Source organism: Lissotriton helveticus, chromosome 10, assembly GCF_964261635.1.
Source record: "Lissotriton helveticus chromosome 10, aLisHel1.1, whole genome shotgun sequence".
NCBI classification, from domain to species: Eukaryota; Metazoa; Chordata; class Amphibia; order Caudata; family Salamandridae; genus Lissotriton; species Lissotriton helveticus.
The window spans coordinates 10,967,161-10,985,324 of NC_136071.1; the positions used below are offsets into that span (position 1 = coordinate 10,967,161).

At 49.3% G+C, this 18,164-nt stretch overlaps 1 protein-coding gene across 2 annotated transcripts in view; it reads left to right on the forward strand.

Moving 5' to 3' along the window:
• Positions 1-18,164, forward strand: part of WNK3 (WNK lysine deficient protein kinase 3) — an 856,642-nt gene that overhangs the window by 379,070 nt on the left and 459,408 nt on the right. For both annotated transcript variants that reach the window (XM_078664557.1, XM_078664558.1), the window contains exons 8-9: positions 7,876-8,167; positions 8,272-8,456. In XM_078664557.1, the coding sequence (XP_078520683.1) occupies positions 7,876-8,167; positions 8,272-8,456 (477 nt within the window). The remainder of the gene's footprint in view (positions 1-7,875; positions 8,168-8,271; positions 8,457-18,164) is intronic.

Below are 18,164 nucleotides of genomic sequence, written 5' to 3' on the forward strand. Positions count from 1 at the left end.
AAAAGGAGGGCGGGGCCATAGGGGAGCAGGAAAAAACAGTCCCGAAACGGGCGGCAGTGGTCAAAACACAATCAGGAAACCAGGGGCAACAGAAACTGAAACCGAGCAAACAACAACAGAGGCACAGGATCACAGGGCACAGTAAAAACGAAAATGAAGTACCAGCACAAGTAAAGTGAAGCGCAAGATAACTGGCAGCAGGGGCACACCCACGGGGAGCCGCGCGGTGCGTGGAGCGACCGGCCCTGAACCAGGGTCAGAGGTCACTGCTCACCACCATGCAGCGTCGCCTTAAGAGTCCAAGAGGGAGGGAGGAGCAGTTGGGAGGCAGGAGCGGGGCGGCGAATAGAGAGGGGAGAGGGTACAGAAGAAAAAAGGAGGGGCGGGGCCGCAGGAGAGCAGCGGCGGGGTGGGGAGCGAAGAGCGGGAAAAAAGGGTCCCGAAACGGGCAGCAGGGGTCAAAACACAATCAAGAAACCCGGGGCAACAGAAACAGAGCAAACAACAACTGAGTCACAGGGCACAGTAAAAACGAAAATGAAGTACCAGCACAAGTAAAGTGAAGCGCAGGATAACTGGCAGCAGGGGCACACCCACGGGGGGCCGCGCGGTGCATGAAGCGACCGGCCCTGAACCTGGGTCAGAGGTCACTCAATCTTGCTCCCAAAATAACAGGACATTGAGAGTGATCTTGCAGCTTGTTCCAGCACAATCAAAGTTTCCGGGTCAATCTGCCACTCCACAATAGATCAAAGAGTTTCACCCAGCTATGATCCAGCTCTTCGTGTGCTTACTGACTGTCTGGCACTTTTTCGGGTTCCAAGGAGCTGAGAGGCCTACCATATGAAGCACTGCCGGCAGGTTCACGCTTTGTGCCAGTTGGACCCCCTGAGCCCATCACGACGCTTCTGGCTATGGTCCGGATCCCGTCTCCAGTGCCACAGCTCATGCCGGTCCATGGGACTTCGACACTCGGACTGAATTCATCAACGCACCAAAAGTGGGCCTTCCACTGACTGGAGTACCAGGCTTCTTCCCATAGTGAGGCAGATGCTAGGGCAGGGGCTATGGTTGAGGAAGAGTTGATCCACTCTTCAATATCCCAATTTCCGGCTGATCCACTATTTGAGTAGTGGCACCAATGTAGGAGCCAAGGGTGACGGACTGCTGGGCCAGACCTTATATTTGGACATTGTGCTCCTGGTTACAAGTACTGTTGGGGAACTAGCCCCCTTAAACGAGGGCGGGACCTTAAAACCCCAGGATTCCTCCATCCAAATATTATCATGGAATCTAGCAGGGTTATTCAAGCTATTAGAGGAGGATAAGCTGGGTCACTTTATTGACACTTTCAACATCTGTCTCTTTCAAGAAACGTGGTGTTTAGTCCCTGCCCATAGAAGCGCGTACACATCCCTCTGTGTTAATGCAGTCTGTTCTGCAAGGGTAGACCCTCAGGGGGGCTATGCATTTGGATCACAACATCACTTCATTGCAAAAATTTCCTAAGTGCCTGTGACGTACTAGCAGTGAGATTGGTGCTTCCATGTGGGTTGATACTTCGATTTTTCAATGTTTATAGTAGAGTAGAGTAGGAATAAGAGACTAAAGTAATTGGTATTCTGGAGCAAGCCCTTCTGGAGAGCCCGGATAAGGATACGCTTTTGGTAGGAGGGGACTTTATTGCTACCTTTGAACCGTTGGAGGCATCCCCTCCAGACCTAACACAAGAACATAATAATCAATGGGGTATTCCCGCACTGGATATACCCGTAGTTAGGTGGTCAGCAAAGGCTGGCCAGCTATTGGCCATGACCCTAAATTGTGATTTTAGGGCTACTAATGTCAGACCTCATGCTGATCGCAATTGTGGATATGGTCATAGTTGAGGGCCCAGACAGCGACCATAATGCACTACGTATGCATTTACGGGATGAAGCACCTCCAGCTAAGGGAGCCTTTGGCTATAATGATACAGGTTTGTTATTGTATACTAATAATCTGTAAAGTGAAGAAGAACCCGGTAGCATTAGAAGTAATAAAGCAAAGTACCATTGTTACATATGAGACCCCTTCTAAACTTTCCCTCGCTTCTAAAATTGAGATTTTTGCCAATAACCATGAAAAACTAACAGCTCATGTTAGAGAGGTTTTGGGAAAAACAAAGGTGCAGGGGGAAAAATGCGCCCAATTCAGAAAATTGGTATAACGGCGCATGTAGGACAGCCAAGAGCGATCTTATTGCGGCCATTAATCAAAAACCAAGCCAGACATAGAGAAGAATAGGAAGCTGTACCAGAATTGAAAGCAAAGTTAGAACGGGAGAGTTCCTTCTGGTCCAAATTGCACGTAGCACTTTCCAATAAAGACAAAACTTTTTGGAAGACAGCAGCTGGCTGTCTAAATGGTCGTAATTCAACCCTCAACTTTTGCATCCAGCCACCAGATTAGATGGCTCATTTTGAACCACTTTACTCCCTTAAATGGGAAGTCATTGAGAGCGATCCAGAGTGTTTTTGAACCTGCTTCGCCTCTAAGGCTGCCTATCTGTCCTTTTCGGTCACTGAAATATTATCCTCTATAAATTACTCCATCCCTGGATGTGCTACGGGTCCAGATAGATTGTCCAATGATTTATACAGGGAAAAGCCAGAAATGTGGGGGCCATATATTAATTTGCTCTCCAATATAATTCTGGCTGGTATGGAGATCCCGCCTTCTTCGAAACTAGCCGAAATCATTGCGATCTATAAAAAGGTGTATAGGGCTAATCCGGGAAATTAACGGCTAATAAGTCTGATTGATTCCCTACAAAAAAACAGGTACTGGCTCGCTTACAGGAGTGGATTAGGGATGAGAGCATACTTATGGATTGGCAGGCAGGCAGGCTTCAGGCAAAACGGGAGTACAGTGGATCAGATTTTCTGCTTTGTGAGTTTGTACTGGAGAGAGGTGATTATAGGCTAGGGCATACTTTATGTTGCCTTTGTCTGTCTGTTTTGTGCTTTTGATTTAGTGCCTCAAGCTAGATTATGGAAGGTTCTCGAAGAGATGGTAAGTAAGTCATTTTTTAAAATTGTATTTGATTAATTGAAACCATTACAAAAATACATTCAAGTGAAATGTTTTGATTAAAAGACTTTTTGATCAATGCACTGTTAAAAGATTTTTAAGTATCGGTGCACATGTGCGCAAGTTAAAAGTACAAAGTGTTCAGAGTTTTTTTGCTGGGAGCCTGTGAAGAGTTATACGCTAGTTGTAGTAATAAGCATCTTTTGCTTGGATGCTACTAAAAATAGAAACTTGACAAGCTTCCCATTCAGTTGTGTATCCAGTGGGTTGAAGCATTCGAGAACTGCTTGTCTCCGTGTGTGTATGCCTCGTTCGTTAAAATGAGTTTTTAGCAGGCCAACCCTTTCCTTATTAAGCTTTTCACAGGAGCATAATATGTGTTTAATGTCCTCCTTTCCAACTCCACATAGCCAGCATGAATTCCCGTAGTTCTTTCTCAGCCATGGTGGAAGATGAGGTGTGGCTGGCAGGATTCCAAGCCTGTGCTTTAAGAAGGCTTCTTTAGACTTCCCTGAGTACCCAAGGTCAAAGTATGCCTGTGACCCTAATGATTTATAATTGGATAGTCATCCATGCGTGGCTCCTGTGTGCAAATGCAGCTTTGTCTTCTACAAAGGAGAGTTTCTTGACAACCTTATTAGTGATGTGTTTAAAGTGCAAATGCGTTGTTGGGATTTCCCATAGGTCGACTAATCCCGTTATGGCGAGCGATTCCTCCAGGTAGGCTTTGGCCGGCGAGGTAGGTATACTGCACAGTTCCTGCCAGAGCTGGTGATTCAGTGTGTTTGTGGCAGAGGTCTTACTTTTATGCCAGCACTTGATGTACGAACCTTGCCTTGCGAGGAGTTGCTTCGTTAGACCAAGTTTGAGCCGAATCTGTGCTGGCGTGTATGCTTTTGTCATAGTGGTGTCCAGTAGTCGAGAGTCCCTTCCTCTCAAAACCTCGCTGCCATATGTAATTGATGATGGAATTTTTGCTTCCGCAACGCAGATAAGTGGAGCGAATGTTGGTCCTGTCAGTTTTGTTTTAAGATGTCTTAGCGTGGTCGCAATCGCCATTCCTTTCCTCTTAAGGGCTTTGAGCTAATTTGTGAAATGACCCCCCTTGTCGATCATAACACCTAGGTATTTATACACATCATAGTTGGTAATTGCAGCAGGGCTGCTCGCTGTCCCCCCTCCTGTTTGCATTGGCGATGGAACCGTTGGCGGCGCGGGCGCGAACAGGAGGGCTGTATCCAGGAGTCTTGAGCAACGGGGAACTCCATCACATCTCGCTATATGCGGATGATCTGCTGCTCTACTTGGAGGACACGGAAGGCGCCCTTGATGGGGCGACGGAAATGCTCTCCCGGTTTGGCAGGATGTCGGGCCTTAGGGTAAACTGGAGTAAAACCTGCATTTTCCCGCTGAAGGGGAACGTGTCGTACCCCCCTCTGACGATGGACGTGGTCTGGGAGGGCTTCTGCTTCACCTACCTGGGGGTCCGGGTTTATCATGAGGCTGCTGACCTATTGGAGGGAAACGTAGGCCGTTGCATACGGGGGTTGCGGGGCTGCATGACTTTTTGGGCCTCTCTCCCCTTGTCGGTGCAGGGCAGGGTAGCGCTGCTGAAAATGGTGGCACTGCCGCGGTTGCTTTATTATTTCCGCACCTTGCCGGTATGGATCCCTCTGAGGATTTTTAGAGAGTTGCGATCGATGGTAGTTGCCTTCCTTTGGGGCCACGGAAGACGCAGAGTGGCGTTGCATACTTTGTATAGGCCCAAGCTTGAGGGGGGGATGGCGGTCCCCGATTTTGAGTTGTACTACCTAGCAGCCCAGCTCCAGATCTTGACGCAGAACGTTGCGAGAGAGTTCAGGGGCCCCGACCAGGGTCGAGGGAGGGGTATTCAGCGGCACGTCCTGTCCTACATTGTACTGCAGCAGAAGCTGAGATTGGGCGATCTCACGATTGAAGAGAAAACCCTCAGGTCGTGCTGGCTTAGGAGCCTGAAGAGAGCAGGTTCTGCTCGCCCTTATGCTCCAGAGATCCCCCTGGGAATGCTGACAGCACTGCCCCATGGAGGGGATTGGTCTCAGTTGGCGGAATGGGAGGCCATGGGACTGCAGATGGTGGGAGATCTTTATGCGGACGGGGTGCTAGTACCCTATCGGGTGTTGCAGGACCAATTTGGGCTTGCGGATGGGAGCTACCTCTTGCATGCCGCGGTGACTACGGCGATGCAAAAACACTGGCAGGGGGGACTGGGCGAACCGGAAACGACTATGGCCTGCCAGTACGTTGTGATGGCTGCGGGTACGGTAAAGGCGGTGACCTGTCTTCATTCGAGAATGCTGAACGAGGGGCTGGCACCGTTGGCTGAGCTGAAGGGGAAATGGGAGAGCAGCATAGGTAGGCCCATACCGGATTCGGTGTGGGGCCACATTTGGAAGAGAACTTGGAAGGGTTGTAGGAACGCGCGCTTCCAACAGGTCCATTTCTTCATATTACATAGAGCATACCTGACGCCAGGGAAAATCAGACGGCACTTTCAGGTACAGGATGCAGCGTGTCCGAGATGCTTGGCACCTGCAGTTGAGTTGGATCATATGCTGTGGGGTTGCCCGCGGTTAGGGACGTACTGGGCGGAGGTGGGAGAGCTTTTGAATGCTGTCACGGACAGGGAGGTGAACTTTGACATGGCCGCATGCATATTGCTGTGGTTCCCACATACGGCGAAGACCAAAAACACGAGCAAGTTTATCGACTTAGGACTTATTCTGGCGCAGAGGGAGATTACCTGGCACTGGAAGTCCAGGGAGGGCCCGTCTGTTCGGAGATGGTCGAATGAGCTGCGCAAATGGTCCCAGTGTGAGAGTGTGATCAGAATGCGGCAGGCTACGCAGACAGGTAATGAGAAGAGCTTGGAGCTTGCGAGAGCGTGGGAAATGATTGTGCAGGCCCTGAACGATTACTTGACCGGGGATGCAGAGGAGGGAAGCCTGGACGGGGAGGTTCCATGAGGCTAGGAAGACCACAGCTCGACCCCGATGGGCACTTTGACGTCATTTTTGGAACCCACAGATACTACCCGCATCTATGGCAGTAGGGGGGGGGGGGGTCGGGGGGGATAGATACTAGGACACTGCTGACACACCGAAGGGGGCATCCGAGACAGGGGAAACCACCTGTTCATCAGCGATCGGTGGTAAGGAGACACGTAGGGTTTGAAGAGGAAAGAATGGTATTAGATGCGATCGGACAGATGCTCTAGTAGAGAACTAAGGTAGACCTGCCGGGGTGGATACTGGGAGCCCGGATATAGCATAACAGAAAATGTGGGAAGTATCGGCGTTGGGGGGGGAGTTTGTTAGGTAATAAAAAGCAGATACATGATCGTGCTGTTGACCGGATGTCCTTTTGGCCGCTATGTGGAACAGACTGAAAGTGATTGTTGGTACGCCGCCCGGCCTCCGGGATGTGGGCTAAATGGCCGTGTACTATGTTGTTACGATGTGGTGCCTCGCGTTGTAAGAGGATGACTGGTCGTTTGACATTGAAGATTGTCTATAATTCTGCAATAAAAACAAATTTGGAATCATAGTTGGTAATTGCAGTTTTACCGCGTGACTAAGAGTGGGACGGTTTCCCATTTATTGTCAGTGTTTTAGTTTTGTCGATGTTGACTTCCAGATAGTTCTCGCCGTCGTACCTATACAGTGTGCTGAGTGGCCGTTTTTGCTGATGATACAATAGTCCTGCAGTCTCTAGTGACATGTATGTTCCAGACCCTGGTATGCAGGTTTTATACTAAAAAGGGATGGATGGAATGCTTGAATTAATCTCAACCACTGGTAATTACTTGGACTGCATCCCAGTCCAGGCGGAACTGCCAGGCCAGGTCCTTCCTGAACCGGAACACAAACAACCCAGGACCAGTTTTGCACTGGTTGGGGCTCATCAGTGGGGTGTAGCTTGGTTCCAGTGACAGTGTGCACCGGACCTGTGTCTGGACATACATGTCTCACTCTAAGGAATGATGGAATGCTTGAATGAATCTCAACCACTCGTCCTTTCTCAGCCGCATCCCAGTGATTTTGCACACCACGCCACCTCAGGTTGGACCCAGATTGAGTACATTTTGTAGCATTTACAAGGGACTTAAGTTGAATATACCAATTAAAGGGGAGCACAGGCACTTTACAACGGTTCTCAGAGTTAAAGTGCTCAGAGGTTTAATACCAGTAAAAATGTAGGATCCTGCAAAAGATGAAAAATATGGGGTGACCACACAGAAAAGGCAGATTTCTTACGCCTGTGTCATGAGCTGGCACTCGCGCCCTCACATGCACTCTTTAACTGTTTCATCCTTGTTGTCCATGAGCAGAAATAATCCCAACACTTTTCTGACTCCTCCTCCTAATAGGGAGTCAAAACAGGTGGAAGCAAGTTTTATCTCCCACCATCCTGGCTCTCAGTCAGCCTCCTGAGACGCTCTCCTAATGCCCGTTGGGATTCGGGTACATAGCCTGTTGTACTTTTTGATGGATCTTTATGGTGTTGTCTCTTCAGATATGCTGGGCATCTGTCCATATTTAGGCCTGAAATTGTGCTCTTTGCACCTTTTTTATGTGCCATAGCCTTCCTTAGCAGATCATGTAGAAGCGCTCCGATAGTACTGGACTCTTGGCCTCCTGAAGTAGATTCATAGCAGGATCATGTGAGGGCGTCGGAGACAGAGGTGGGCTCCTCTGCACTGTCTTCTATTTTAATTTTGAAGACAAATACATATTCATAGTGGATTTTTTTTTCCTCCTGCAGGTAAAGTCTGGATTCTTCCATGAAAGTGACAGCAAGGCGGTCTCCAAGTCTATCCGTGACCGAGTTGCGCTTATCAAAAAGACGAGGGAAAGAAGGTTGCAAACTGGACACCTGGAGGATCGGAGGGATTCACAAGGGAGACCCACTGTGCCACTTTTGGGCCACCTAGCCACGTCATTCACTATGCCGACTCACCTGGGAGGCCCAGAGAGTGAGGAGACTGAAGTGGACCAGCATGTCCGGCAACAAATGTTTCAGCATCAGCCGGTTCAGCAGTACTCCTCCATCACAGGTAAACTAAGGCTAACTGTAATCAGGATAAATAAGAGGACATTTAAGCTGAAAGTGTATTGGTGTTGTAGATAACTTACTTAATATCTTCTTTCAAAACTGTAGCTGACAGCATATCTGATACCGGAGGGGGATCAATCATACTCTCTGACGCTTCAAATCAGCCCACAGCCACCTACCCTGAACAAATGAAGGCAACCCAGCAGATTCATGGAGTTCCACAAACAGAGACGTGTGTGCCAGGACTTCATCCATCTCAGCAGCTACTTGGGCAATACCAACAGGCACCGGTAAGACAAGTTTGCTTTTGGGGGTGGCATGTGATAAGCGACATGTTCTTGGCTCATTCCACAATTTGTTGATGTGCATGTGGAAGGAATACTTCCTCAGAAGTGACACAGTGGAGCGGCATTTACGCGCCACCCCTGCATGTTGATGATCGTTCCTTCCTTTCCTTTCCAAGCCTTTGTTCCAAAACCTCTTCTCAGTATGCTAGGTAATGCTGTCCTCACCGAAGATAACATGATTTCCAGCTGTGCCGAGCATGTAGGTTGCAATGTCGGTCACGTACTCACACTTGAGGTGTGCCTTTGGTGTCTAGGCTCAGGACAGTACTTAAAAAGTTATGTGATGAGTCTGCCCATATGCACCTGAGGTGATTTAAGACCAGGTGGTGAATACAAGTAGTAGTCACAATTCATTTCCCGCTCAAAGTGCTTGGATATGTTGAAGTCAAAGCCAAAGCGCAACCATAAAAAGCTAAGCAGGGTTTGTGAGGGTGTAAAGATGTCCGTTGTACTCCATGAAGGTGACTGGCCACATAGCATATTCTTCAGTTGGTCCCTATGCACCCGAGTTTCCCTAGCAGAATAAGGCCTTTAAATGGGCCATCCTGCAAATTTTCAGTGCGCCTCTGATATGACTTTAAGCCCCACTGAACCTTAAGGGCCTCAAGTTGGGTTACACCTGGCTGGTACCTCCCTGCTGCTGTCTGCTCCCCCAGAACTTGCTACTGGGCCCATACAGACTCCTGCATGGACTTCCAGTCAACCCCGAGATCCATGTGTGATCCGCCACTCCAACACTTACACCAACAATACAGGTGAAAGATCCAGTATGGACACCGATGTTGGCTCCTGAAAGACATCGACTCCCGCTCAACCAGTGTTACAATATGAGATTAATAAAGCGCAACCTGTTGTCGTGCACCTTGACTCTAACCCTTTGCCTCTAATGAGTCACAGCTGTCAGCAGAGTCTCTTTCTGGCTTTGATACTGAAACAGTGTCAAAGCCTTCGGGATCAAAGACAAAGTCCGGCTCTAACCATCAGCACCAAAACCCACCTTGGATGCAAAAATAACCCCTAAACCTTCGGCACCAAAATAGGCTGATACACCAAAGTCACCTAAAAAGCATAGTTTTGGTGATCCGCTCTAAAAACCGGACCCAGAACAGAACATTTTGGTCATACACCAAAAAACTGGACACATTACCACTAAGGTGACTCTAAAGAGGGGGGCTAATACCGAAGAGGAATGTCATATTTCATTGAAGAAGAGAAATATTGGAACAAACCCTTCCCCTCCACCTCTTCCATCAACACCTTTGCCTCAGTAATTGATATTCTGGTTACAGAGCTCAGCCACTAATAAGTTTCCCTGCTGACTTAGTTGTCAGTAATTTTTAATCATAAATTCATAACACCAATTTATATATCACTTACAACTAAAATTGCAAAGAATGATCTTGGATGTGTTTACACGTCAGAGGTGTTGAAGAAAAAGACAGCCGACACGTGTTTCGTCGTAAAGACGACTACTTCAAGGCTGTTTAAAGAAATGTACCTACCAACATTAATTGTTACATCAAATGTATTTATATATTTATAAAGCTTTCTTAGGAGGAAGACAGCTGAGGATGAACAAAACGCTTATCTTATTCTTGACAGCTTTACTCTACTCAAAGTAACCGTCACAATACTATTGCCAGGACACATCTCACAAAGTTTGAAGGTTTTCAAAGAATCCAAACTATGATCTTCTCAGCCAGTATAGAGGTACATACAAATCATCTAAAAACTCTGTTATACCACGTAGATGATGCGTGTAGAACATGATACTTTTTACACTCCCCGTTTTGTTCATCCTCCGCTGTCTTCCTCCTAAGAAAACTATTATATCTCCATGGGTCATTTTCAAAATTTATGATGCTCATACATTTTTAGTTTCCACTTTTTATTTTTCTCTGTTTCTTCACTACTTTTTACAATATCTTTTTTATGAATTTTTCACACCTCCTATTTGTTTGAAAAATACACAATGGGTCACCGGTGCTATATATGAGAGTGCCTATTCGAATTTTGAATTACATTATTCTATATAGAGTTGGCCTAAAGCTGGTCAGGTGAAGGATTCACAATCCTCATGATGTTTTCATCTTTTTTAGAATAAGAAATAAATAAATAATGCAGAAACCGTATACCAAATTGTTGGACTTGACCCTTCTGGCAGGTTCACCCCTAAACATTTTACTTTTGATATGTAACGTGGTGCTAGTGATTTTTGGCTTCTGCGCACTTTACCACTGTGTCCCAGGATAAAGTGCGTGCGTGCGTGTAGAGGTTGGCCTGCCCTCCCATAGGAATGCATGGGGAATGTATGTGTCCCTGGTAGTTCCTGATGAGTGGTGTGTGCAAACTCGAGTTTGTTATGTGTGATTAAATGCTGCGCGATGATATGTGCGGCGTGAATGTGTCTAGTGTGGAAGTGCCACTTCTAGAAGTTGGCATGTCTATGTAATTTAGGTGAAATGACTGGCTGGCTTGTGAATGGCTGGAGCTGGCTGTTGTGCCAGGCTCCAGGCATCAGGATAGGTCTGCCCCAGTGGTGAATGGGAGATCTGCATGTTGATGGCCAGGGAGGAGTGCACCTGGGACCTGAATAGGGCTGGGCTTTCCCCGCACAATGCTGGCTCCGCCCCCTGTGGTGCGTCTAATGTCCCTAGCCTGGCCAGTGAATGGAAAGGGTGGCTGAGCACAACAAAGTGCTCCAAAACCAGTTGCATCTGGTTTTACCTTCACCCTGCAGCCTCAGACAAAGGATTTCTATGTATAAAAAGGGTCTGTGTCCCTTTGCAAAGTGTTCTCTTGTTCCTGACCTGAAGAGGGGGGCCTGCTGCTGCTGGGCACCAGGAGGATACCGCCACTAGGGACTGCCTCCCTACCTGGAGGGCCCTGTGAGCTGGATCCTGGGCCCAGTCTTTGCCCCCCTGCCCACCTTCCTACAGGACTTTGCCTGGACTTGTGGCTGTGGTTCCCTCCAGCGCCTGGGAGTGCTTGATTTGCCCTTTTTTTTTAATTCAGAGCAGGTGCCCACCCTGCATTTCGCCCGCATCTGCGGCGCGGGTGCCTACCCCGCTCATTACCGCATTTCTGCTGATTTCCGGGAGCTCATCCCGGTTTATTATTCAATTATCGGGAGCCTACCCCGCGGATTTCGCCTTCAGGGGACCCCTGATGGGTGCCCACCCCGCCAGGGACTTGCGCCTTATCTCACGGGAGCCTAACCCGTATTTTGCCAAGAAGAAATTACTTCCGGGCCGCTGCCTAGCGCGACCCGGAAGTACTGTGCCAAAACAGGAAGCGGACGGGAGCCCACCCCGCGCTCCTGTAACCAGAAGAAAGACGAAGGCGGCGTTGGCACCCGGGGCCCCCCAGAGAGCGAGGGAAAGCCCCGTGGTGCCCCGTGTGGCCGGAGGAAAAGCAGGAAGCGTTCTGCCTCCCAGCAAGGCTCTCCCAAGGGAGAGAGCCCCGCCCGCCGCCGACCGGAGAAGCCCAGCGTCCTGACCGGTTCCGACGCCAGTGAGGACGCCCGGCCCCAGGATCAGGACCAGGTGAGCAGGAGAGCCCCGCACCTTTGAGTCCTCGCATTGCCCCCGGGAGGAAGGAGACCAGCGAGACGCCGCCCAGGAGTCCCGGTGAGTGGGGCTCTGTTTTTGCTGTCCTGGGGGCATTGCTCCATTCCGAGCCCCGTGTCTCCTACATTTCAGGCAATCTTCTATTTAGAGCCTGTCAAGGCTCTTCCGACGTCGTGGGCATTCTTTCTTCGAGCCTGAGAGGCTCAGGGGGGCATTTTGTGATTCAGAGTCTCCCGAGCGGGACTCCAACGACCTGGGCATTCTTTCTTTCGAGCCTCGAGAGGCTCAGGGGGCATTTGTAATTTGGAGCCCCGAGGCTCCCAGGGGCCATTGTCTTCTTGAGTCCCCAGAGCGGGACTCTAACGAGCTTGGGGGCATTTTGGAGGGTAGAGCGGTCCTGGTTGGCAGCGGCCGCTCCCCCCAGTAAGGTGGCATTTGTTCTTTGAGCCACAAGGCTCCTGAGGCCCAGAGGAGTTCTACAGCTGCCCAGCACTTAGTGGGCAGCAGCTACGTTTAGGCCTGGGGTAAATCTTCTTTGGCTGCCTGCACAGCCTGCCCTGACTTTCTGGACACAGGGCATTTCAGCCCCTGAGAGGCCAGTTGGCCTGGGGACAATTTACATGTGTATGCCCCATGTGATCTTTGCGCTATCTGTGATTACTTACCTGCAACGCTGAATGTGTTTATGCATCATGTGTCTTATATACCTCTGAATGTGTTTTTATGCATCATGTACCAAGCTGCTTGCCTATACCCCTAAATGTATGTTGATGCTTAGGAGGTTGTTCTACCTAGTATAGGTTCTACTAGTGTGTTCCTGGTTCCCTGCGTGATATTTTCCTAAGAAGGTTAGGGTTGCGTAGGTGGTACTTACCTTTTACCAGTGGTTACTGGGTGTGTGCTACATTTTCTATTTGGTGCTACAAGTTATGATATGTTCTAAGTTCTAAGCGCTATTCCTACAAGTATTATTATTAGTGCTAATTCTAACAAGTATTCTAGTTCTAAAAGTGCTTATTCCTGACAGTGGTCCATGTGGCCCTGTCCTGTACATATATCCCCTGTAAATTCTGCCCGTGCCTATGGCACATTGTAAAGTGTGTATTTATTATCTAATGTGTTTAGTATAATACAAAGGCTATTTTGATATATAACCTTGTGTGGAGTTTCTTTTGTGGTGGGCCTTGGGTGTTGTTGCTGGGTGCGCACGCAAATGCTTTACACCTTGCCTCCGAGATAAGCCTGAATGCTTATGCCAAGCTACCAAGGGGGTGAGCAGGGGTTATCTTGGCGGGTGACTTCCTTGCCCTAACGTAGAATGGTGGTTTCTGCCTGACTTTGACGCAAGCCTTAGCCAACCAGAAATCCAATTTCTAACACAAATATATAAATACATTTGAATGACATTGAATGTAGGTATGTACATTTCTTTAAACAGCCTTGAAGAAGTCGTTTTTATGACGAACACATGTCTGCTGTATTTTTCTTCAACACCTCCAAAGTGTCAACACATCCAAGATCATTCTTTGCAATTTTACGTGTTTTTTTTATAAGTGATATCTAAATTGGTGTTATGAATTTGATTAAAAAATACTGACAAAGTCAGCAGTGAAACTTATTAGTGGCTGTGCTCTGTAACCAGAATATCAATTATTGCTTTATGTATGGAAACAAGTTTTCTCCATACGAGAACACTGCATGAGTGGCACAGTGTTGTACATTGAGCACGCCTATAAATTGTTTGTTATAAATTGGACTTCCATGGTAAATATTACGGAGGTGCTGGCTGTTGCTTTACCACTTCCATTCATTTTAGAATTGTTACCTTTGCCTCAGTCTCTACCTGTGCCAACTTCACCTGAGCACTCACCACCACATACACCTGACAATCAGGGTGATGGGGATGATGATCAGCCAGGACCTACAGACGACTGGGATGACTACAACACTGACTCGCCCACAGACAATGATCCTGACCTATATCCTACCAAGCCCTCTCCCCCAGACGACGGTGTAGGCTATTTTGAATTGCTAGGCAGGGCTGCCAATTACCACGGTGTCCAGCTCCATAAAGGATCCCTTGAAGAGGATTTCCTTTTCGAAAAATTGAACAGCACACAAAAATCAACTCATATGCTGCCCATGTTCAAGGGAGTAACCAGGCATGTAGATGATATATATATGGATCCTGTCAGGGCATGTATCCTTACCCCTAGAGTGGATAAAAACCATCTGATCCTCATGCCCCACCGGACGACGAGACTTAACCTGCGTCGGCTGTTTGGGGTCCTACAGACAGTCACCGTACCGGAGGGTGCTCCGGCGGCCTTGCTCTCCCTTGACGCTCATATGGCCTTCGACAGTGTCGAATGGTGTTATATATACGCCGTGCTGGAGAGGCTGGGTTTCGGGCCGAACTTCTGCTCATGGGTAAAACTGCTGTACGCGGGACCGCTGGCGAGAGTCCGAGTGAACGGGGCCACGTCTCGTGAGTTTCGACTGGGACGTGGCACGAGGCAGGGTTGCCCCTTGTCTCCGACCCACTTCGCCCTGGCACTGGAGCCGCTGGCGCACTGGGTGAGGACGGACCCGGGGGTGTGGGGGATAGCAATGGATGGCTGATGGGAAGAGCGTATTTCACTCTACGCCGATGACATCCTGCTATACACCCGGAGGCCGGCGGAATCGATTCAGCGTCTCATGACTATATTGCGTACTTTCGGGGAATATTCCGGATACCAGATCAACTGGAGTAAATACCTCGGCTACGTTCTGGCGGGGCCCCAGCCACCCGCGGTGGCGGGATGTGAGGGCCTGGTATGGCAGGCGGCGTTTCGCTACCTCGGGATATGGATTGCGCCGACGGCCTCGGAGTTCCTCCGGCTTAATATACAGCCACTTCTTGACCGCTTGCATGGCGACGTGCAACACTGGTGCACCCTGCCGGTCTCCCTTATGGGGAGAGCGGTGATCTTCAAAATGATGGCCCTGCCACGGCTGCTATACGTGCTGCAGAGCTCCCCCTTTTCGATCCCGGACCAGGTTTTTAAAACGGTGGAGGCAGAGCAACGTTCCCTTCTGTGGAGCGGTGGCTGCCCGCGGATCGCCCTTGGTAAGCTGCAACGCGGTCCCTAGGAGTAGTGTGGCTCACTGGTTAGTGGCGGCAGGCCTGAGAGCAGAAGTCAGCCTGGGACCAGGGTTCAATTCCCGACGCGGCAGGGTCGTGGACCTTGGTCAGCGGACTCGATAATTCTCGCTTCGGTGCTTACTCTAATCAGGGGTTCCACTCGGCAACTCTGGGCATTAGCTTGCCTAATCTCCACAACGGCCCCACCAATTCCGGGGATGCCTGGCTCCACCTTGGGGACTCCCAGCAAGGGACCATCCCACAGGGAAAGCCAGGACGGGTTCCCCAGAGTTATACAGCGCCGGGACGCCCCGTTGCTGGGGCAGCTGTGCGCTTTACAAGTATACTACATTTACAAGTATACTACTACATGAGGGGGGATTGGCGGTTCCTGACATCCGCCTCTACTACTGGGCGGCTCAGCTGACCAACGTCAATGGCTGGGTTTTTGCCCCACAGTAGGAACCGGCGTATCGGGTGAATGGGGCGGCCATGGGCGAGGGTACCTATCTGGCGGCCCTTTACTCTATGGCACGGCGTACTCTGCCCTTGCCTCCCCAGACTGCGGTGGTGGTCCAAATCTGGAAGCGGGCGAAGAAGTTGCTCGGCTGGGAGAAGAAACTTACGGCTCAGACGCCCCTATGGAAGGGGGATTTCCTGAGGGGAGTAGTTAGACTCCGCAATTTGCATACCTGGAGCCTCATTGGCATAGATCTACTGGGCGATGTCTGGAAGAGGGGGCAAGTGGTGGAATTTGCGGCTCTGCAGTCCGAATTCCAGATGGGGAATGGCGAATTTCTTAACTACCAACAATTCGCGCATGCCATACATTCACACTTGTCGCGAGGGGATCAGCTGCCTGAGTACGCCCTGCTTGAGGACAGGCTGCTCCTCGACCCAATGATTGATAAGGCCATCTCGCTCACCTACAAAAAGTTCATTAATAACCTCCCAGATGCACTCGGGCCACTCCGGGAAAAGTGGGAAACTGATTTGGGTTTGCTAGAAGATGACGATTGGAGCGAGGCCTTACAGTGCCCCAGGGAAGGTGCGATTCGGGCAAGATTCCGTCTGGTACAGCTTCGTATACTCCATAGGTCTTACACCCCGCGCACGGTGCAATTTAAAATGGGATACGCTACATCACGCTTCTGCCTGTGCGGGTATGAGGGTACATTCTTCCACATCCTCTGGGATTGCCCCAAAATTCGCTCCTACTGGGTCAGGTTGAAAGACATAATGGAGGAGGTGGTTGGGGCGGAGGTACCGCTGGAGGCCAGGTGGCATGTATTAGGAGTCACGGGAGAGGTAACATGGCCCAAGGGAGAAAAGGTGTGGCTGGCGTTTGCGAGTATGGTGGCGAAGAGAAGTATCGCACGTCTCTTGGGGAGTGACCTACTACCAACAATAGAGGAATGGGAGCGGGACCTGGACTGGTGCCAGAGGGCGGAGAGGGTCATATACAACAGTTGGGGCTGCCCCAAAAAATGGGAAAAGATCTGGCGGGCCTGGAGAAGGTACAGGGGAGAGTGGATGGACGACTCGGAGGATGAGTAGAGAGGCCCTGCTAAGTCAGGCATTGCCCGCGATATGTTTGTGGTCCCTCCTTGCAAGGAGGCTATGGTTTTAGGCTTGGCTCCGGGCCGCATTTCTAGAATAGGGGTGGGGGAGGAGAGGGAGTTAGGAGGGTGGGGGAGTAGCTGGGCAGGGGACGGACTGAAGACCGGAGGTAGGCTAGAGGGTACACTGCACTGGATGTGGATCATCCCAATACCGGTAAATGATTGAACTGATGTGCGTTTAACAATGTAAGCTGAATCTGCTCTTCCATTGCTCCCGAGTGTGTATTATGATGGAATTGTTTTGCTTTCAATAAAAAGATGTTTAAAAAAAAAAAAAACATCTGATCCGGTCTACATAAGAGAACAATTACCCTCAGACTCATTGGTAGTTTCCAATGCATGCAAAAGGGCAAACTCCCAAACTGCTGGAGACGCTTCACCCCCAGATAAGGAGTCAAAGATCTTTGATGCTTCAGGCAAAAGGACAGCCTCCCAGGCTGCTAACTTCTGGAGCATATCTAACACACAAGCATTGCTAGCCAGATATGACCATGCGCATTGGGATGAAATGGAACAGCTCATCAAATTTCTACCCAAGAACACACATCTAAAGCACAAGACCTGGTACATGAGGGACAATTAATTTAAATCAATCAAATTAGGTGCTCCCTAGATGCTGCGGATTAATCTGCGGTGAACACTAGTGTCCTTTTAAGAAGACACGCCTGGCTATGTGAATATGTGACGTTACAACGGGATGATTTACATTGCGGTACGTTACATCGCAGTTATTACAACACAAGTCGTTACAACGACTTGCGCTGGAGGGTGCTGGACTTCGGAATAGTATGATTTACTATTCCAACTCCAACCTACGTAACAGAAAGGAAGGTGTTGGAATAGTAAATCATACTATTCCTTAGTGTATAGCACCATCCAGCGCAAGTCGTTGTAACGACTTGCATTTTAATAACCGCGTTGTAAAGATCGTTTGCCGGCTACGCATACCAGGGTTCAAATCTGAGGTTCAAGCCTCCATTTTGAACAGACCTTTTGATAACACGTTTTTGGGCCGGTGATAAATCCTTCACTTGAGAAGATGATGAAGTGGCTAAATCTATGGGAGCCCTTCAGGCTACACAAGGCCGTGCTTCCTGTAGGTGCTCTTTCTATTGGGCTGGGTCCAGAAATACTTCTCGAAAACTGCATCCGTCGATAAGGGCAATAACTAACCCTCAGGTTTCAAAACTTACTTAAGAGGGGGTTATAGAGGAAGCAGAGGTAGAGGTTCGAACACACGTACCTCCCCCTCCAATACAAAGCAGTGACTTGCCCATAGTTTTCCCCCGACCACTTAACACCTGTGGGGGGAAGACAGTCACAATTCCTACCA